This window comes from Nyctereutes procyonoides, unplaced genomic scaffold, assembly GCF_905146905.1.
Source record: "Nyctereutes procyonoides isolate TBG_1078 unplaced genomic scaffold, NYPRO_anot_genome, whole genome shotgun sequence".
Classification (NCBI taxonomy): Eukaryota; Metazoa; Chordata; class Mammalia; order Carnivora; family Canidae; genus Nyctereutes; species Nyctereutes procyonoides.
Genome location: NW_026575051.1, coordinates 44,303,567 through 44,326,558, shown reverse-complemented (window position 1 = coordinate 44,326,558; position 22,992 = coordinate 44,303,567). Strand labels below are relative to the sequence as shown.

At 33.5% G+C, this 22,992-nt stretch overlaps 1 protein-coding gene across 2 annotated transcripts in view; it reads right to left on the bottom strand.

Moving 5' to 3' along the window:
• Positions 1 to 22,992, bottom strand: part of LOC129512947 (cytochrome b5 reductase 4) — a 97,227-nt gene that overhangs the window by 40,781 nt on the left and 33,454 nt on the right. For both annotated transcript variants that reach the window (XM_055330543.1, XM_055330544.1), the window contains exons 5-10: positions 20,351 to 20,380; positions 16,919 to 16,979; positions 15,687 to 15,744; positions 14,101 to 14,194; positions 12,164 to 12,196; positions 9,882 to 10,004 (exon numbers count right to left, since the gene is read on the bottom strand). In XM_055330543.1, coding sequence (XP_055186518.1) covers positions 9,882 to 10,004; positions 12,164 to 12,196; positions 14,101 to 14,194; positions 15,687 to 15,744; positions 16,919 to 16,979; positions 20,351 to 20,380 — 399 coding nt within the window. The remainder of the gene's footprint in view (positions 1 to 9,881; positions 10,005 to 12,163; positions 12,197 to 14,100; positions 14,195 to 15,686; positions 15,745 to 16,918; positions 16,980 to 20,350; positions 20,381 to 22,992) is intronic.

The following is a 22,992-nucleotide window of genomic DNA, read 5'->3' as shown; positions in this document are numbered from 1 at the left end:
GGTCATGATCCCAGGGTCCTGGGATTGAGCCCCACCTACATTGGGGCTCCTTGCTTCTGCATCTCACTCTGCCGGCCACTATGCCTACTTGTGCACACTTTTTCTCCTTCTCTATAATTAATAAATAAAATCTTTAAAACAATTTTTTAAAAAATTAAAGTTTTCAATTTACATGCTTATTTTCAAACAAAATTCAGGTAGCCAAGAAATTTCAATTAGAGGAAGCCAGCATTTTAGCATCACTAAAGTCAGTCATTTCAACATATTGAAAACCTAGGAACCACATGACAGACTGGAAACATGTGACATTACTGCCAGCAAGTTAATCATAATAATTTGATGATGTAAGTGTTCAGCTTTGCTAGTGAATAAAATAATCTACAATTTCTGTCATGATTTAAGGAGTGGAAAGGACAAAGAAGAAATCACCTTTGCTGATTCAGTCACATAAATAAAAGTGTTCCCTAAACTCTGAGTCATTTTCCAAAGTGGAAAACCCAAGTCAATGAAAAATACTCGCATGGCTCCAATTTCAGACCAGAAAGCTAACACTAGCTTTCTTGGTGGCTCATGACTCAAGCAGAAATTTATGGCAGAGGCAAGAGAGTTCATTGGAAAGCCTCAGGAAATTACTGAGAAAACCTGAGTGATGCTCATTCTAACAATTTCCAAATGGAGGCTGCCCTTTGTTCTTAGTATTATCTCTTGGACTTGGCTTTTATCTGGTTTGCTATGATTTTTCAACCACTAGATTGATAATTTCAGGGCAAGAGGTTTCACTTTAATAATACCTCTTTTCATTGTCACTGGCTTTATCTATTTTCTTCTGATCTGCTAGATCACACTATTATTCCTCTATGTTCTTGCTCCCTTCCTAATACCACAAAATTTGGACCTCTGCTCCTATAAAAGAAGTCTATTTGACCTTTCCCTACTTGTGGCTTACATTTTTCTTTCTCTATAATCTACAAAATGCCTGGCACAGTAAGTACCTAGTAACAATTTGAAGCTCTTCCTGGAAAACCCTTCATAGTTTTTTGTTATCTGTTTGAAAGTTATTTTCACAACATTGCCTGAAATTCACTTCTTTGAGGGAGTCATTCACAATTAAACTGATCCACATCTGTTAGCTTGGGGTTAGCTTAGAATATGCTCAATTTGTACTATAGAACTTGTTCTTGCTGGTCTTTTGCTTTATAAAAGTATTCTTCAATCTCATGTCAGTGTATATTCTTTCATTTGGGAAAATAATTAACACAGTGCCTACAACAGTCTTCTACTCACAATGTGTACTCAAAACAATGCTACCTGATAACTTTTCTGAAATCATGTATTATCCACAAATATAACTTTGTAATTTTAAGTAGTTATAATAATTTTAAATATTTAAAGATGCTAATACGAATATATGCAGTTAATTCCTTCTAACTCTCTTAAAGTAATAGCAAAGGTGTGTGTGTGTGTGTGTGTGTGTATGTGTGTGTGTGTGTGTGTGTTTTGAGGCATAAGCCTGCAAGAACAGAAAGAATGGAAATAAGGAAAAGCAACAAAACTTTAGGAACTGACAAGGCAAAGAGAGCCTGGTAACTGACTCAGCAGACTCCATGAAGCTGAATCTTAAATTAGAAATAAAGAAAGCCAAAACTCAACTCATTTGTAACAACAACAACAACAAAATCCCTGAAGGCTCAGAAATTGGCAGGACCAATTATCTCTGGATCATAATCACTCTGGAATCATAGTGAAGGTGGAGCTGAAACCACTTTCTGGATGAAAGTTCATTTAAGAAACCTAGATGCTACCACCCCCTATCTTTTCTGAAGTCTTCCCCTACTTAGTCTAGCCACATGACTGACTCTCTTCTATTCTGGCAAAGTATTAGAAAGGTATTCTCTAGGGTGGGTAAAACAAAGGGTCTCTGGATTGGGTAGATGTTATAGGCTGAGTTGTGTTCCTCTCAATTTTCCTATGTTGAAGCTGTAACCCCCAGTACCTCACAATGTGACTACTTGAAGATAGGTTCTTTTAGAAGGTTAATTAAGTGAACATGAGGTCATTAGTGTGGGTGATCCTAATACAATATGATTGATATCCTTATAAGGAGGCAATAAGGGGCATAAACACACAGAGAGAAGACCATGTGAAGATGGCCACCTAAAGGCAACGACAGAATCTTCAGAAGCAACCAACTTTACCAACACTTTGATCTAGGACTTCTGGCCTCTAGACTGGGAAAATAAATTTCTGTTAGTAGACCATCCAGTCTGATACTTTGTTATGAAAGCCTTAGCAATAATATAGTATGCTAGGTAACAAACAAACAAAGGAAATTAATTTTACAGATACCCAGTTTTCTTTTCCCATAAGACTTCTGAAATTCTGGATGCAAAGTAGGAGACTGTCCACTCTCCAGACTCTGACAAAATAACTGTCACTGAATTTTTCCCAAAGAAACATTCCACCCATATAGTTAATATTACTGTTAATAAGTCACGCACATATGCACAACGTTTCTGAGCAGCTTTTGCGAGTTCCACCCCCAGAAATAGGAGTAGATAGTCAAGGAATAGATAGTCAAGGATGAGCAGACATTTAAAGAAAGCATCTAAAATGAAAGAATAAAACAAACAAACTTTGGGGATGGAGGTTACACAGGGAGAGGGAAACTCAAAAGCTCTATCAGTAATTATTTAAAAGATATCAGAGGCTATTAAGTATAGGATGCTAGGGGTACCTGGGTGGCTCAGTTGGTTAAGAGTCCAACTCTTGATTGTATCTCAAGTCATGATCTCAGGGTTGTGAGATGGAGCCCCATGTTGGACTCTACACTGGGTGTGGCACCTGCTTAAGATTCTCTCTCTCTCTCCCTCTGCCCCTGCCTACTGCTCTCTCCCTTTCTTAAGAAGGAAAAAAAAAGGAAGAATAGGATGTTAAAACAAAGGAATAGAAATTAAAAGAGTTCTCAGAAGTTAAACATAAGAGTTGAAAATAAGTAACTCAGTAGAAGAGCTGAAAGACACAACTAAAGAAATCACCCCCCAAAAAAGAACAAAAGGACAAAATTGAAAGTATGAGAGAAAAAATGAGCTGTTTAAAAGTTTAAAAGGTTTCAAATAAGAACACTTTTAGACAGCAAAAACAGACTATAAAGAGAAGGAAAATCAATATTTCTCAAAATGGAAGGTCATTAAGTTTCCACAATGAAAAGACAGCTCCAAGTAGAAAGAGCCAGCATGAAAAATGAAAACAGACCTACACTAAGGCATATCAAATTGTGAAATTTCAAAATTCTTGGAACAAGAAATAAATCCTACCAATTTCCAAAAAGAAAATAAAGTGTACATTCATTGAAACTTCATCAGGTCGAACATTTATAAAATGCATACCTTTTGGAAATGAATAAAGAAATGAAATGAAGAAGGAAATGAATTACATCCTTTAGGAGTAAATTGAGATAATGGTTGAGATAAGCAGAAAAATAATAAACATGTCTTCTTTAATATAAAAAAATGAGATGTGCATAAAACGTATAAACTTAAAACTTGGTTGTGCACCTTTTATAAAAAGGAACTTGAAGGAGTAAATGGTTGAACAATCTAAGCACAAGTGGGCTTCTACATTCAGGTATCACTACCTAACAACTTTGTAATTCCTAAACATTGGATAGTAGATGCTGAAACTTAATCTCTATTAAAAAAAAAAAAAAGGAGTTTTCCAAGCAAGTAAAAGCTAAAGGAGTTCATCACAACTAAACCAGTCTTACAAGAAATGTTAGAGATTCTTCATTAAGCTGAAAAGAAAGAGCAGTAATTAGTAATAAGAAAATATATGAAAGTATAAATTTCATTGATAAAGGTAAATATATAGTAAAGGTAGTGGTTAATCACTTATAAAGCTAGTAAGAAGGTTAATGACAAAAGTGATAAAAACAACTATAATAATTATTTAAGGTTTATACAAGAAAAAGGTTCTTATTAAATGTGACATCAAAAACATAAAACATGGGTCTGGGGGAAGAGGAAAAATGTAGAGTTGTAGAATGCATTTAAAGTTGTTATCAACTTAAAATAGACTGTTACAAATATAGATTTTTGTATGTGAGCCTCATGGTAATCATAAAGCAAAAACCTACAGTAGATACACGAAAGTTAACAAAAATCTTCTAAGTGTAACACTAAAGAAAGTCATCAAATCTCAAAGAGAGCAAGAAAAGAAGAAAGGAACAAAGAAGAACTACAAAACAGCCAGAAAACAATGAGCAAGATGGGGAAAAGTACATACCTGTCAATAATCACTTTAAATGTAAATGGGCTAAATTCTCCAGCCAAAAGACATAGAGTGGCTTAAAAAACAGGACCCATCTATATACTGCCTACAAGAGACTCACTTCAGATGTAAGGACACATACAAACGGAAAGCAAAGGGATGGAAAAAGATGTTTCATGAGAATGGAAACCTAAAGAAAGCTGGGGTAGCTATACTTATATCATACAAAATAGACTTTAAAACTAGGGTTGTAATCAGAGACAAAGAAGGCATTACATAATGATAAAGGGGTCAATCCAACAAGAGGATATAACATTTGTAAATATATATGTATCCAACAGAAGTTAGAGTACCTAAATATATAAACCAAATATTAACAGACCTAACTGAAGACATTGACAATACAGTAATAGAAAAGAACTTTAATATCCCACTTATACCAGGAAAGAAATCAATAAGGAAACACAGGCCTTAAATGACAGAGTGACTTAATAGATATACACAGAACATTCTAAACAAAAGTAAGTAACAGAATACACATTCTTTTCAAGTGACTTAATAGATATACACAGAACATTCTAAACAAAAGTAAGTAACAGAATACACATTCTTTTCAAGTGCACATGGAACATTCTCCAGAATAGATCACATGTTAGGTCACAAAACAATTTTAATACATTTAAGAAGATTAAAATAATAACAAACTATAATGGTATGAAACTAGAAATTAATTACAAGAAAAAGTGAAAAATTCACAGATGTATGGAGATTAAACAGCATGCCTGAATAACCAATGAGTGAACAAAGAAATCAAAGGAGAGATAAAAAAAAACTTTGAGATAAATGAAATGAAAATACAACATACCAAAATTTATTAGATGCAGCAAAGCAGTTCTAAGAGGAAGTTTATAATGCTAAATATCTACCTCAATAAACAAACAAACAAACAAAAAAACTCAAACAACTTAACTTCACATCTCAAGGAACTAGAAAAACAACAAATGAAGTACCAAGTTAGCGAAAGGAAGAAAATATTAAATATCAGAGTGGAAATAAATGAAACACACTAAAAAGACAATAAAAGAGATCAATGAAACTAAAAGCTGGTTCCCTGCTAAGTAAAATTGACTAATCTTAAGCTAGACTCACCAAGAAAAAAAAATAAGGCTCATATAGATAAAACCAGAAATAAAAGAGAAGATTTTACAACTGGTACCTGAGAAATAAAAGGATCATAAAGTAATTCTATGAACAATTATACATCAACAAATTGAACAACCTAGAGGAAGTGGATAAATTCCTAGAAACATACAATCTTTCAAGACCAAATCATGAAAAAAATAGAAAACCTCAATGAGGGCAGCCTAGGTGGCTCAGCAAACCTGAAGGCATTTAGTGCCGCCTTCAGGCCAAGGTGTGATCCTGGAGACTCAGGATTGAGTCCCATGTCAGGCTCCCTGCATGGAGCCTGCTTCTCCCTCTGCCTGTGTCTCTGGCTCTCTCTCTCTCTTTCTCTGTGTCTCTCATGAATGAACAAATAAATAAAATCTTTTTTTTTTTTTTTTTTAAAAAGGAAGAAAACCTCAATGAACCAACTAATAGAAAGGACTGAGTCAGTAAGTAAAAACCTCCCAACAGACAAAAGTCCAGGGCCATTATATATATCTTTACTGGTGAATTCTACCAAACATTCAGAGTAAAATTAATGCCACGCCTTTACAAATTCTTCTCCCAAAAAGAAAAGGAGGAAATACTTCTTAACTCATTTTATGAGGCTAGCATTACTCTGATACCAAAACCAGACAAGGATACCAGAAGGGAAGAAAATTACAGACTAACACCTTGATGAATATAAATATAAAATCCTCAACAAAATAGTAACAAACTGAACTCTACAATACATTGAAAGGATCATACACCATGATCAAGAAGGATTTAGTCTAGGGACACAAGAATGGTTCAACACCTACAAATCAATGAATGTGATACACTACATTAATAAATGGAATACAGAAATATGATCATCTCAATAGATGGAGAAGCATTTGACAAAATTCAACACTCATGATCGAAAATTTTAACAAAGTGGGTAGACAGGGAACACACTTCAACATAATAAAGGCTGTGAATTAGAAGCCCACAGCTAACATTACACTCAATGGCAAAAAGTTGATCAAGAACAAGACAAGGATGCCCCCTCTCACCACTTTTATTCAACATAATACTGGAAGTCCCAGGCAGAGTAATTAGGCATGAAAAAAAAAATAAAAAGCATCTAATTAGCCAGGAGGAAGTAAAACTGTCACCATTTACAAATGACATAGTTTTTACATATAAAAAACCCCTAAAGACTCCACCAAAAAGCTGTTAGAAATAATAAATGAAGTTGCAATATTAAATCAATATACAAAAAAAAATCTGCTGCATTTCTATACGCTAATAATGGACTACAGAAAGAGAAACTGAGAAAACAATCTCATTTACAATTGCCTCAAAAAGAGTAAAATACCTAGAAATACATTTAACTAAGGAGGTAAAAGATCTGCACTCTGAAACGGTAAGATATAGATGGAATAAACTGAAAATGACACAAATAAATGGAAAGAAATAATACGTTCACAAATTGTAGGAATCCATGAATATTTTTTTTAAATGTCCATACTACTCAAAGGAATCTATAGATTCGGTGTAATCACTATCAAAATACCAATAGCATGTTTCAGAGAACTAGAACATTTAATCCTAAAATTTGTATGGAATCACAAAAACTTCAAATAGTCAAAGCAATCCTGAGAAAGAACAAAGCTAGAGGTACCACACTCCCAGTTTTCAAACTATACCACAAAGCTATAGTAAGCAAAACAGTATAGTAGCCATAAAAACACATTTGATCAACAGAACAGAATATAGAGTCCAGAAATAACCCCCCCATATATATATGTCAATTAATTTATGGCAAAGGAGGCAAGAATATATACAATGGGGAAAGGCCTGGCCTTCAAATAAATGGTGCTGGGAAAACAGGACACTACATGCAAAATAATGAAAATAGACTATTATCTTATACCATAGACAAAAATTAAAGTAGATTAAAGACCTGAATGTAAGACCTAAAACTATATACTCCCAGAAGAAAACAGATGGTAAGCTCCTTGACATTGATCCTGGCAATGATTTTTTGGACCTGATATCAAAATCAAAGGCAATAAAAACAAAAATAAAGTGGGACACTACATCAACTAAAAAGCTTCTACATGGTAAAGAAAACCATCAACTGTCAACAATATTTGCATATGTCTTACTGAAGGGCTAGTATCCAAAATCTATAAAGAATTTATCAAACACAACACCAAAAAAACAAATAATCCAGTCAAAAAATGGGCAGAAGACATAAACAGACATTTCTTCAAAGAGGACATGCAAATGACCAACAGACACATGAAAAAATGCTAAACATTACTCAGTATCAGGGAAATAGAAATCAAAACCACAATGAGATACTATGTCACACTGGTCAGAATGGCTATAATTAACAACCCAGGAAACAATAGATGTTGGCGAGGATGTGGAGAAAGGGGAACCTTCTTACACTGTTGATAAGAATTAAACTGGTGCAGCTACTCTGGAACATTATGGAGGTTTCTCAAAAAGTTAAAAATAGAGCTACCCTACAATCCAGCAATTGCACTACTAGGTATTTATTCAAAGGATACAAACATAGAGATTCAAAGGAGCCCATGCATCCTCATGTTTATAGCAGCAATGTCCACAACAACCATAATATGGAAAAAGCCCAGATGTCCATTGACAAATAACACACACGCACACACACACACACACACACACACACAGATATACATGATGGGATATTACTCAGCCAACAGAAAGAAAGAAATCTAGCCATTTGCAACAACATGGATGGAACTAGAGGGTATTATCCTAAGCGAAATAAGTCAAGAGAAAGACAAATATCCCATGATTTCATTCATGTGGAATTTAAGAAACGAAACATGAACAAAGGAGAAAGGAAGGAAAATAAAATAAGATGGAAATAGATACGGAGGCAAACCGTAAGAGACTCTTACCAAACAAACTGAGGGTGGCTGGAGGGGAGGTGGGTGGGGGGATGGGTATTTAGATGATAGGCATTAAGGAAGGCACTTGATGCAATAAGCACTGGGTATTATAGACAACTGATGAATCACTATATTCTACCCCTGAAAACTAATACAATATATGTTAACTAAACTGAATTTAAATAAAAATTTTTTAAAAAGTAAATTATCAACAAAAAGGAAGCCTACTGAAAAGGAGAAACTATTTGCAAATCTTATACGTAATCAAGAGTTAATATCCAAAATATATTTTAAAAAACTCATACAACTCAACAGCAAAAACACAACCTCATTAAAAAATAGATTAAACAAAATTTGAAGGACTCAGACATTTTTCCAGAGAGAACACACAGATAAGCCAACAAGTACATGAAAAGGGGCTCAACATCACTAACCATCAGGGAAATGTAAATCAAAACCACAATGAACTATCACCTTAAACCTGTGAGAATGAAATAACAAGTGCTTCTTCTGAGAAGAAATAACAAGTGCTAGCAAAGATGCAGAGAAAAGGGTACCCTTGTGCACCATTGAAGGGACTGTAAATTGGTGCAGCCACTATGGAAAACAGCATGGAGGTTTCTCAAAAAATTAAAAGTAGAAGTACATGTGATCCAGTATTCCACTTGTGGGTATTTATCTAGAGAAAATAAAAACATTAATTTAAAAAGATATATGTACCCCGACCATGTTCACTGCAGCATTTTTTATAATAGCCAAGATATGAGAACAATTTAAGTGTCCATTGTTAATTGAATGAATAAATAAGATATGGCATATATAATATACATATATATCTATACACATATACACACACACACAATGGTATGCTACTCAGCTATTTTAAAAAATAAGAAGGACTTGCCATTTGTGATAACATGGATGGATCTTGAGGCTATTATGCTAAGTGAAACAAGGCACAGAAAGACAGATACTATATGATGTCACTTATATGTGGAATCTAAAAAACAAAACAAAACAAAAAACCCAAGCTCATAATACAGAAAACAGACTGGAGGTTGTCAGAAGTAGAAGTGGTAGGGTGGGCAAAAAATGTGAAGAGTGTGAAAAGGTATAAACTCCCAGCTATTAAATAAATAAATCATGGAAACATAATATACTGTAGGGTGACTATAGTTAATAATACAGTAACAAATATTTGGAAAGTTGCTAAGAAAATAGATCTTAAAAGAGCTCACAACAAGAAAAAAAGTTTTTGTGACTGTTCAGTGACAGATGTTAACTAGACTTAATTTCATAAAGTCTGTAAATATGGAATCATTATGTTATATACTAGGAACTAGCATAATATTATATGTCAATCATACTTCAATTTGAAAAAAGGAGGAAAACAGATACAGATATGTTCTTTTTCAACTTCTTACAGGGAGATACAAGAGAACCTTTGGCTCATCCCAAAATGGCCTTCCAAAATCTGGTACAACTGCATCACTGATACAATTTCATGAACACAGAACTCAAAATAATAGCACAGCATACCTGTATCTTTCTTTGGAATAAGTGAATTGTGATTCTCCAGGGGGTGACCAAGTCGTTTCCAAGAAGTATTCTCTTTTTTCTTTAGGACAATCTCTATTTTTCCCACATTCTCAATAACTCGCACTAAAAAGAAGATAAGTTCCATTTGTATTCAATGAAAGTAAATATAACACATTTTAAAATCAATCTTTCTCAAACAATACAAATGTTGTGATCTGATACGAATAACAGGGACCATTAGTAAGTTAAGACTTTATATATATATATATATATATATATATACATATATATATATATACATCAAAATTGTTTATGCCTTAAATGATTTTAAATCCAGCTTATTTTATGATTCAAATTAACTTCTTTCAAACTACTTTATCAAAGGTCAAATTAATACATATTGCTAGTTTTCATACAAGCTTAAATACAGCCATGGCAAGTAATTAACACATAGCTTAAAAAAAAAAAAAAGAAGGGGGTTGACATATACAAATTATCATTGAGTGGACCTATAAAAGCAAATTTATTTTTTTTTTAAATTTTTATTTATTTATGATAGTCACAGAGAGAGAGAGAGAGAGAGAGAGAGGCAGAGACACAGGCAGAGGGAGAAGCAGGCTCCATGCACCGGGAGCCCGACGTGGGATTCGATCCCGGGTCTCCAGGATCGCACCCTGGGCCAAAGGCAGGCGCCAAACCACTGCGCCACCCAGGGATCCCTAAAAGCAAATTTAATTTATAGTCTTAACATTTCTTAATTGGGACCTGATGGGTTCTTATGAATAAATTCAGTAGCTCAATACTGAGCCAACTAAACAAAGAAAAAGCCTCATGAATCAATAAAGTACATACGAATCTTAATTTAAAACCTTTTAGGATATCTTAATCTTTTTACTAAGTTCAGAATAAACAGGTATAATAATAAAATACAGACTTTCCTCTATTGGTTATATTTTATGAGTTGAATATTCTTTTGAAGACCTAAAAATGTATTTTAGTTTATCTTTAGAAATAATATGTTCTTCCTCAAGGTAAATATATAATTCAGCAGCAATTTAACAATACCTTTTTAAAATAGATTAGTCAAATACATTCATTTCAATGAGCATTTATTTGAAGCCTAACAAATATAGAAACATGGTCCTTGACTTTAATTGATAGAATTTACAGAGCTTGATATGGTCTATAGGAAAGAGAAGGCACAGTACCAGCATAAGGTATTCTGACAGTACTTTAAAATAAGATATGATATATATTTTCTTAAAGTATATACATTTACACATGTGTGCACATATCTCTATCTATATTATGAAATATTATTCAGCCTAAAAAAAAAATCCTTCCACTTCCAACAACATGGATGACACTGAAGACACTACACTAAATGAAATAAGCCACACAGAAGACAAATACTGCATGGTATCACTTATATGTAGAATCTTTAAAGAAAGAAAAGTCATATACTCATTAAAAACAGAGTAGAATGGTGGTTGCTGGGGTTGGGGTTAGGGGATGGGGAGATGATAAAAGGGTATGGAATTTCAGTTAAGGTCTGAGGATCTAATATATAACTATGGTGACTACAGTTGATACTATTGTATAATTACAGTATGCTAAGACAGTGGAACTTAAGTGTTCTCATACGCAAAAAGTAAATATGTGAGGTGATGGATGTGTTAACTCAATTGTGGGAATCTTTTTACAATGTATACATCTATCAAACCATCATGCAATTAAATATATTACAATCTCGTCAATTACACACCAATAGAGCTAAAAACAAACGACAAAAAAAGAAACCACCATTCTATGAATCTTCTATTATTAAACAGCTTTGTGAATTCCACACTATATTTGTATATGCAGCAATATTCATTATTTAATATCCTGTCAACATCACACATTTACATATATACACCTAAGAAAAATTTGTCTGATCTAATATATTTCTACATGTTGCATGTCAGGAGGAGGACAGAGCTAAGGAAGGAAGGGAAAAAGGAAAGAATATAAGAATTTTCTTCTAAGGAAATAAAAAACAAAGGGTAAAAGAATTAAAGGAATAAGGAGAAAAAAAAAAAACGGGAAACCAGTGGGAGGACATATTTATAAAAATTATGTGTATTTGTTTATATAGAAAATGTCACCTTTGTTTTGCAATATAAAAGTATACATATTAAAAATAAGACAAATGCTTATTTTCTCTTTCCCTCTGTCTCTCTCTTCCTATGTATTTATATATACATGTGTACATATACTCACAATTATTTTTGGTAGCTTACCAGAAAAATCTTCTTGAATTTCATGGCTTAGCCCTAGGAAATAAAATATGTTTAGTTAATAGCCCTAGGAAATAAAAATATGTTTAGTTAAAATCCAACTTCAATTCATAGTCTTTGAATACCATGAAAGATCATCTAAGCAAGTTCTTAAACACACACAGAATAAGTAAAACATATTCTGATAGCCAAAAGAAAGAAATTGTACACAACCAAAATCTCCAATTATTTAAATACAAATAAAGTTTTTCAACTTTTCAATTTCTCTCCCTATTAAAGAGCAAATACTCAATTGCCCACAAGAGGGTAACCCACACTAGTCTAAACCTACAAACCACAAAGCGAGCAGGGTTGGTAAGGATACAATACCTGAAGTGTGTATTCTCTAATGTGTGCACAAGTACAGATGTGCATACAGACCAGGCTTGGGGCTCAGTTCTTCCTTTCTTATGGTTCTCTAAGGTTGAATATTCATTCAGTTATTGAAATAAAATTATTGAGTATCTATGTGTTACTTTCTAGGCATTATGGATACAACAGTTAATGAAAGAAAAAACATTGCCCTTATGGAAATTGCATTCCAGAAGGGGGAGATGTAAGAAATGTTTTTATAGACAGCCATTCTAAACCACTTCATGGTTATCTGGAATTTACAATTCTGCATTATTTTAGTTCTTCCAATCCAGTATCAGCATCTAAGAGTCATATCTTTAACTGTGGAATTTTTGTTTCTTTTGTATTGTGTGTTACATATTGTTAGGTACAATATGAACAAAATTAGTAATAAAGTATTTGAAAAATAATAAATGGTGACACAGAGGTTTGACTTAAAAAATCATGCAGTGCTAATGAGTAACCTATACTTTTCTAGATATCTGAGCGTTTGGTTAAAACTCTCCCCTAAAGGCAATATATATTAGTATTTTATTTTAAGATTTATTTATTTATTTATTTGAGAGAGAGAGAAAGAGAGAGAGTATAAGCCGAGAGAGAAAGAGGGAGAGGGAGAAGCAGACTCCCCATTGACCAGGGAGTCAGATGCGGGGCTCGATCCCAGGACCCTAAGATCATGACCTGAGCTGAAGGCAGACACTTAACCGACTGAGCCACCCAGGTGCCCCTATGCATTAGATCTTATGTGAAGAAAAAACAGGACAGGTTATTACTTCTAGAAGAAAAGTTTAAGGTTTCAGTTTGATTGATCTACTGAATGGAGAATATAGGAAAGAAAAAATACTGAAAACTCTGATCAAATTGAAGACAAAAAGTACTTCATTAATACAATAAAGCAGTGAATAGAATCCTGAGTCAGCTGATGTCCAGGGAATCAGTCTGTTTTGCAAAAGTAAATGATATGTTCTTAATATAAGAATGCCTGCTTAAAACACAATTTTCTTGTTACTGTTTTTATTGGTTTCATCTCTAACTTCTAACCAGAATAATATTACTTTCATTAGAGAAGAAAAGGGTGAAATTCTAGAGTAGTTTGGGTGAAAAGTAGATTAAGAATCTGTAGACCTTACAGTTCATGCTGCTTTGGTGTAGCCTGTGACTTCCCACGACAGAAGTGGCAAAAAAAAACCCAGGCCAATGGAACTACCACTTAGTGATGGCTGCTCAGTAGGAGCATGTGGCAGGTCTCCAGAGATCTGTTTGTAGGTGTCAAGTAAAAGACACTTAACAAAGCCAAGGCGACAAATTATTTCATATTATTGATTTCAACTGCATTCAATTCTTTCAACTTGGGAAAGGTGAAGCCATGCTGCCTTTTGCGAGCACTATCACTAAGCATAAGGAAAAAAACGAAAAAAGTTGATCAAAAATGACAAACGAAAATAATATCAGATAAAATATTATAGCTACCTAGACTGTAGACCAAGTTATTGCCAAACTTAAAAGAAACTGGAGTTATTTCCATTAATAAAGAGTAAAGTACTTACCAATATGTATAATGTATGAATAATCCTTGATAATTGTTTCTGCTCTAAAGGAATCATCTTGATGATCAACTATTACTGAATCTAAATTAATATCCTTAAACAGAAGGCAAAAAGAGAAAGATTAAAAAGTAAAATTTTCCCCAAATTTCTACAACTATACTTTTAAGATAATCAATGGATGTTCACATGGTACTTCTGTATAGTACCCACAAGATAAATAAAGGTTACTCCTGTTAAAGCACATTCTGCAATTTTAATTATACATTTGTTTCTGCTTAATACCTAGCTCACCCACTCATCTCTAAGCTCTAAATGTATGGGACTGTCTAGAATATTGCTTGGTATCTAGTAGGTGCTCAATAAATATTTGTCGAATAAATAATTTGGAAAAAAATTTAGAATCAGACCAGCAGTCAAGATATGTTCATTCATTTTAATCTTTCTACTATTACACGATGCTGGACAAATTACACAACCTCTGACTTCAGCTTATAAGAAAAATTCACTAACAAATTTTTAGATATCTCTAATTTCTACAGAGCCTCGGTGTAAGTTATTTTGGTACCTATCATTTATACCATACTGACCACATTATTCCACATAGCAATCTTCCCCCTTCCCTGTCATTCATCCTGTGCCTAACTGATATTACCAAAGGGAGTAGACCCCAACCTCCCTAGCTGTGCCCTCTTGGTTTTGGACTGTGTGATGAGGAAGCGTAACGAGAGGGAGTGCAAGTGGTTCAAGCAGTGCCTCTAGCCCTCTGGACTGTATCAGGCAGAGAGTCTGCTCATATCACGCTGCCACAGTCAGTGGAGCTTTCTTACTACAGAAGTAGCATACAGTCTCAGAAATTCCTAGCTGCCAGAACTTGTCTTTAAATTCACATGATGCAAAAAAAAAAAAAATTCACATGATGCCTCAAATGTGGGAACCTTGCCAATTGCTGAAAGATGTATTTGGAGATGTTGCAAGTTGCCTGTTATTTATCCGATCTCCCAGACAGACTATAAGCCCCAAAAAAGCCAAGTATTTACCTATCTGGCTCATCATTAGGTCCCTGAATTTTCAAATAATGTTGCAAATAAAGCAGAAATTCAAGATACTTAATAAATTATCTCCTTAATTTTAGTTTCATGAGGGCATTTGAATCCCATTAGTGGTTTAAGCTTACTAAGTCACAGTGATACAGTCTCTACGGTCTCTCAAATCCCAATTTATGCATAGGAAATTAGTTCTTCCAGTAAGGTTAACTGGGATTCTCACTTTTGTTATCCATGCTTAAAATACACACACACAGTATATAAAATATTTCCTAGTCTAGCTTTTTTAAAGAGGCTATAGCATGGTTGTTAAGAGTATACACTCTGCAGTCAGCCTGCCTGGGTTCAAAATGCTAGATCTGCCACTTACTGTGTGACGCTGGGTAATTACTTAATCTTTCTGTTTTTCTCACCTATAAAACAGAGATAGCAAAGGGATCTACCCCACGAGTTTCTGTGAGTAAATAAGTTAGTAAAAGAAGAGTGCTTAGAATATAGCTAACATTATCGAGCATTTACTTTTTTTCTGATTTTACAGTTTACCTTCTGTTTAGTATATATGACAAGGGTGACTAAAGAGTCTGTCTGGAACCAGTCATAGCTGTAAAATATTAAAAGAATGAATAATTACATCAACAACCATGTACTAACATATATTAAATCATTAAATATATGATTTAAAAATATATATGGTTTAAAATATATAATATGATTTAACATAAGTATATAATTTTAAATATATAGCTTAAAGTCTACAGCAAAAATATATTTCTCTAGGTAAACCTTTTTTTCTAAATAATGGGGGGGGTACCATTATATAAGTGACAATTATTTCTGATTTTAAAATGCCTGTACTAAAATGTATTCCAACTTGGATTAATACAAACAATACCCTTGACAAGATATTTTTTAGAAAGGTTACAAATTCTACCAAAATCTTTTATAAGAGCAATAATATGGCATATTTTAAGAAGCATGACAAAATCTATGTGCTTATTACCTTCACTTCTTCCTGTCACAAATGTTATTATTCAACATAGTAATTCATCAAGGTCTTTTAATGGTTCAACAGTAAAACCTAAGGTAAAACTAAGTCTTCTGTTCTGTAATAGCTGTTCATCAAACTGATATTGTTTTTGCACTTATTACATACATTAGGACACCCAAAGGTAAATCCTGAAGGTTTCCTTATGCTATTTTTTTTAAAAGATTTTATTTATTTATTCATGAGAGACAGAGAGAGAGAGAGAGGCAGAGACATAGGCAGAGGAGAAGCAGGCTCCATGCAGGGAGCCCGACGTGGGACTCGATAATGGTGTTATATGAACCAAACTGGATGGAATAAACCAAATATTAAGTATATACCTAAAGCTGATAGATTACAACTGATTTTATGGCTTGTTTTGTATTTCACTGTATTTTTCAAGTTTTCTATCAGGAATGGATACTTTGTAATCAGAAAAAATATTTTTGAATAGTTTTTTAAAGCCAAAAATATTTTTGAAGGTTTTTTAAGTTTTAATTTTTTAAACACAAAATATTTAAACACAAAAGTCTTTAAATTGGATCAAACTTCAAATATACTAAAAATTCACATTGATAGAATAGCTCATTCTCCTATAATACCTGATAAATGGGACACTATATTTTTTGTGTCAAAGAAGCATGATTAATATAGTAAGCAATAACTCAAAGTCAGAGCTATTTATTCTTTTTAATGTGTATTTTGGTAAAGAACTGATTAAGCTTTTAAAAAGTAAAACAAGAATGCATACCTTGGAGAACCAGGACCTTCTTTGGTAAGTGTATCTGTCACTTGGGTCTTGGGAAGCATGCCTTCACAAAGAAAAACAAAACAGCTATAGTTCTTCTAGATAGCATTTATCTTTTTTCTTTTTAGTAAACTTATTAAAATATCATAAAAGGACATACATAGATCAGATGTACTACATAATGAATTTTCATAAAGTAAAATATACTCTTGTAACCAGCACTCATCTTATCCCCTCTTCCATTCACCACCCTCCCCCTAGGGTAACCATTATTCTACTTTTAATATCATTAGTTTTTGCCTGTATTTGGCTTTTATAAAAATGTAATCATAAGATATGTTTTCTTTTGGTCTGGCTTTTTTTTCATCCTGTATTACAGGCATTATGTCAAATAAGCATGATTGATAGTAAGCAATAAATCAAATCTGGGTTTTTGAGATTTTACCCATGCTGTTGAATCCAACAATAGTCTGTTCCTTTTTATTACTAAATATTACTATATTGTATAAATATACGAGAATTTATACATTTTTCTATTGATGGACATATGGGTTGTTTCCAGTTGCTATTAGACATTAATGGCACTGTTATAAATATTCTTGTTCTATGTATATGTGCATTCTTAAGGAATGTATATCCACATTTCTGGTAAGTTATTAGGGTGCGTGTATGTTCAATTTTGGTAGAAGGTGCTAAACACTTTTCCAAAATGGTTATACCAGTTTACTTTTTCCCAAAAGTGTTTGAGAGTTCCAGTTGCTCCACAACCTCACCAACAGGTGGTGTTCTGTATTTTTCCATCTGGGTCATCGTTGTGGACATGCATCAACATAGCATTTTAAAAGCCCACTAAAACTGTGGTTTTCAAATGAAAACTCAGACATGGAAGAATTCTGGAGATTCTGCAAGCATTAAGTATTTCCCTCTCACAACAGGAGTGCATTGCTTCTATCTATAAAGTTTAGCTTGGAAAAAAGGAGGACTGTTGCTAAAAGACTTGAAAATCACTGTATCAATTATATTTCTATTCCTCAAACTGCAGGAAAACAAATTTTAGGAGTAGTCTCTGTTAAGTCTTAGAATTCTCATGACAGAAGTCACGTAATTAAAAAAGTCAGAGAGGGGAGGAACCTTTGGGACAGACAGGCTATTTTAGAGGTTTTCAGGATTCTTTTTGGCTGAGAAACTTCTGTTCAAAGCCAATTTAAGTGCAAGCACAGGATATCGAATAGCCATATTTTGGGGGTGAGGCTGATCATGAGCCCTGAGCTCAGGCCTTACTCAGTTTCCATCTCTCCCTATGTAACTTTACAGAACACAATTAGCTTTCAGATAAACAAAGGAAGTCTCAGAGATGTGATATAACAAAGCCAAAGTTATGAACTAACTAATGGTGAACCTAAAGAAGAATGCTTTACCAGAAAACTAAAAGTATAACAACAGGAGTATAATAATTAAAATGTATTTTTGTCTAAAGTGACAAAAAATGAGAAAAGATAACCTTATTATACTATTTGAAAATCACTGGAAAGATATTTTACTAAGAGATTAATGCCATTTAGCTTTTGGAGGCCTTATAGATATATAAATAAAAAACAAATATATCACAACCTAACAATATGGATAAGAAAAAGCTATCAACAGGATTCACAGATTGTTAGTCAATTTTGATCTTATTATGATCTGATTAGGACCAAGAAATCTGGATTTCAGGTGTTAGCACTGTGATGTTATAAAAACCACCATTTTTGTCTCCTCGAATCCAAACTAATAAAGAAATCTGCCCCACAATCTCTTGAGAGAGCAAATGAAATAATTTCCACGTATTCAAAAAAAACTATACGGTATCATACAAATATAACTTTTTATTTTTTTTATTTTTTATTTATTTATGATAGTCACAGAGAGAGAGAGAGAGGCAGAGACACAGGCAGAGGGAGAAGCAGACTCCATGCACCGGGAGCCCGATGTGGGATTCGATCCCGGGTCTCCAGGATCGCGCCCTGGGCCAAAGGCAGGCGCCAAACCCGCTGCACCACCCAGGGATCCCCAAATATAACTTTTTAAAACAGAATAATGTAATAGGCTGTGAAATGTGTCTCAATTTCAACATTTAGCAAGCAAAACATCTTATATATAATATACTTCTAGAAAAGTTGAATCTATAGCAAATGTAGGTGGAATAAAATAATTAATTAAAGGTAGGTGGACTAAATGAACATTCTCCTCCCCCAAAAGTGCTGCTTGATGACTGATGTTAACTAGAAGGGATCAGGTCTCTAGTGGAATACCATAGTAGTTTATCTCATTCAGGATTTAAAATAGCTATTTGAATAATGACATTGCAGGCAGACATCACATCTGCAAATACACAGACTTACCACATAAACTTAAATTAGCCAAATATTAGAAGCAGGTAATAAATATAAATATACAATCTTATAGAATCCAAGATCATAATAGGTTACTATGCTGGCCAGATTACTGAAGAATAATCCATTCTTAAGATTAAGACTACCTTGAACTGAGGTATTAGTTAAATGTAGTAGATTCAGAAGTGGGTAATAAGAAAGTAAAGGTTCTAGAAGCCATCTGTGGTGGGAATGGTAATGCCCAGTCCATAAGTAATGAGTCTTTAAGTGAAGCTTGTATGCCTATCTCAAAAGAGTCAATCATCATGTGAAACCTAAGATCAGTCCTTCATTGAATATAGTGCTAAGCTATCAGACAAAAAGCTTCTGGTATTAAATCATAAACTGCAGTAAGTCAGTCTGTAATATAAACTATTTTCTCAAGTTAAAAAAGAAGAGGTAATCTGGCAATCTAGTTTGTAGCTGAATTTCTATAAAATTTTTTTTTTGCAAATATGGAGAAAAAACCCATTTCTAAACATATCTTAATAAGATAGTTCAGAATAGCCCCCAGCGTTTCCTAAGAGTCAATACTGACCACTACATCATACTTATTTTGTTTTTTTTGGAGTGGGAGCTAGGTAGGGGGTGATGGACATTGGCAGCCATAATTCTGAGTCATACCAGATGGCTGAGCCAGAGTTGCAGTGCCTGGAAAAGCAGCTTAACAGGCTACTCAGCATCTGTATGCAAACACCAGCATTGAGCTCCATGCCTGAGGATGTGACTTGTTCAATCTTTGCTTCTGTGAGGAGAATAACATCACTACAAATATTCAGGCTGCAGGCAGATGAACATATGTTCAGGGATGTTAGAGGAGGGATTACTTATTATAAGAGTAATGGCTAGAATAAGGAATCAATAAAGTTCAGCCAAATCCTCTAAATTTAGGCAAGTAAAGGCATCTTTGGATAAAAAAAAAAAATCTCAAGGCTACCCCAAATAACTCTGTAAAGCAATTTTGTATGGCAATGTTACTTTTGCGAATATGATCCATTTTTTACCATAAACATATATGACTTACCATTTAAGACTTTCTTTTCTTCACGATAGTCTGTATGGTGATTGAAAAAAAAAAAAAGAGCCACGTAACTATACTATAACATCAAAGAGAATATCAGTTAATATTATATTTGAAGATAACAGCCCTTTTTTGGAAGGGTTTTCTTTAAAGGTCTGAGTAGAAAAGGCTAACAAATAGATGGCCTATGTTTGAAATAAGAAAGTTTCATCTCTGAAAATTACCAGACTATTTCTTCTCCTAGTATTCATCTCCCATTTCACTGATCTTTTTTTCTACTTCTTTGAACATCTTTCCCCTAATATCTTGGTTAATTTCTTTAGAAAGCATATAAAAACCCAAGTTTTGTCCAGGTTATCATATTCTAAAGTAGTCAAAAGTATCCATTATATGTAAGACATACATGTTAACAATCTAAAGAAAGACACCTTATTATCTTTCTTAATCTATGTCAGTAAAATAATTATTGTTGCTCCAAATTTAAATGGCAATATAATTAAAATATTAGACTTTCACTTGTATAAACAATGTAATACAATTAGTGTTACAAACCCAGGAAAATTTAACAGGTATTTTCTTTCAGGATGGCAGCCAAATCACAAATCTACATTGTATTTTGATCATCACAAGTGCTACACCATATGGTCAAAATAAAACCCTGAGCAAGTTAACAGAGTTAAAAAAAAAAAAAAAGAAAGAAAAAAAGAATGACAAGCCAACAAAATATACAAGTAGTAAACTGACATATCAATCATTAAGGTGACCTGTTTTAAGGAAAAAGAAACTAAACTACTTCAATGAAAGTTTTGAAATTTTTTACGTTCTAATTTTCAATCAACCAGAGATCCCATAATTACCTCCACCACTTCACCCAAGTATCATAAAATAGTCATGATTAAGGAGGCCAGATGACTATTCTTTTTATTCTCCTTATTTTACCAAAAAAAAAAAAAATTCATAGCTGAAAGGAATCAACAACATACATAAATTACCATCTGATCCCCTCATTTAAGACTGAAAACCAAAATGAAATCCACAGCTCTTCAGCAACAAAGACTGGACTTCTCTCAAATTCAGCATCGTATTTCTTACTATGGCATTGCTAGTGTTAATATTTCCCGGAAAGACAAAAGACCTAAAAATCATCTAAATTCTACCTCCAAATGAGCTTTGTCTATCATAGTGCCAAGTAAAAAGTTTGTAAGGAATCACCTATTGTCCCTGCTTGATTGTTTACTTTCATCAGTGGGTTTCATTTATCTTTCCTACTGCAGCTATGATTGTTTTATCTTAGAACAAACAACAAATTCACAGATATAAGTAAATTAAATCTATTTTCAGTGCACCATATAGATTGGCAGTTTGAAGAGTCTAATCTATCAAGTCAAACACTTTGTTTTTATCTAAGAGGATCACAGATTTTAAAATATTGCCCCAGGTAATTTGTTTCCAGAGGAAAATGTACATTTATCTTATATGACTTGCTTTCTGCCTGATGTGAACTGATTGAACCTGTCAGAACTTTCTGGATCCTACTAAATCGGTAATTTTTTTCCTGAGTCTATTTTTTAATACAAAAAGTACCAGCAGGAAGAAATCTTCTATTAAATGATCTAAATTAGGGACGCCTGGGTGGCTCAGCGGTTGAGTGCATCTGCCTTTGGCCCAGGGCATGATCCCGAAGTACTGGGATCGAGTCCCACATTGGGCTCCCTGCATGGAGCCTGCTTCTCCCTCTGCCTATGTCTCTGCCTCTCTCTGTCTTTCAGGAATAAACAAATAAAAGCTTTTTTAAAAATGATCTAAATTATATTTAAAAAACTCTACTAGTCTTTTGTAACTCTTCTAAAAAACTGAGACACAGAAATGAGACTATTTTGTATTATTAAGTATATTTACATCTGAATCATCTTAGTCACATAAGACTGACAAGAAATCGGATATTCTGTCTAGATAATTTCATTATTTAGTTGCTCCATGGCCAAGAGAACTTGTATTTTCTCACAATGTTGGTTAAACTGCATTACTCTACTAAGAGTCTGCCTTCTAGAGAGATTAGAGTCATTGTGAAAGCCAACACTGCAATTTATAGACTGTACTCTATTCCTTTTTGGTAAGAGGGTGGGTGAGAATTTTTAATTGTGACCCTAATCCAGTTTACCTCTGTAGAGTGGAGCCACGGAGGACTCCTCTAGGATAAAGAAAGAAAAATTCTGTTTTACCAGTATACTCATTCTTTTAATAAATATTTATTGATCATCATCTTAATAGAGATTTTGATATAAAACCATTTTGGTAAAATGTTAGGAAAATATGGATATAAATTGTTTGCTTACTGAATCACTAAAATTATCCACAAATTTGGAAAGATCCATAATGAAAGTAGTAACATGGTTACCTTTGTGTGTGTATGGAAGGGGGAAACAAGTAGATGGGAGACAGGTATTAACAGGGGCAGAAATTAACATTTCTCACACTTGAGTCATGTGAATGCATTACTTATTCAAATAAGTTAAATAAACAGAATTAAAAATAAAATGTTGATACATTATTTTAAATACATACGATAAATGCTTTAAAAGAGATAAGCAAAAGGTGTAAGGTATAGAGAAGCATAGAGGAGGGTATCTCTACTTGGAAGGAAT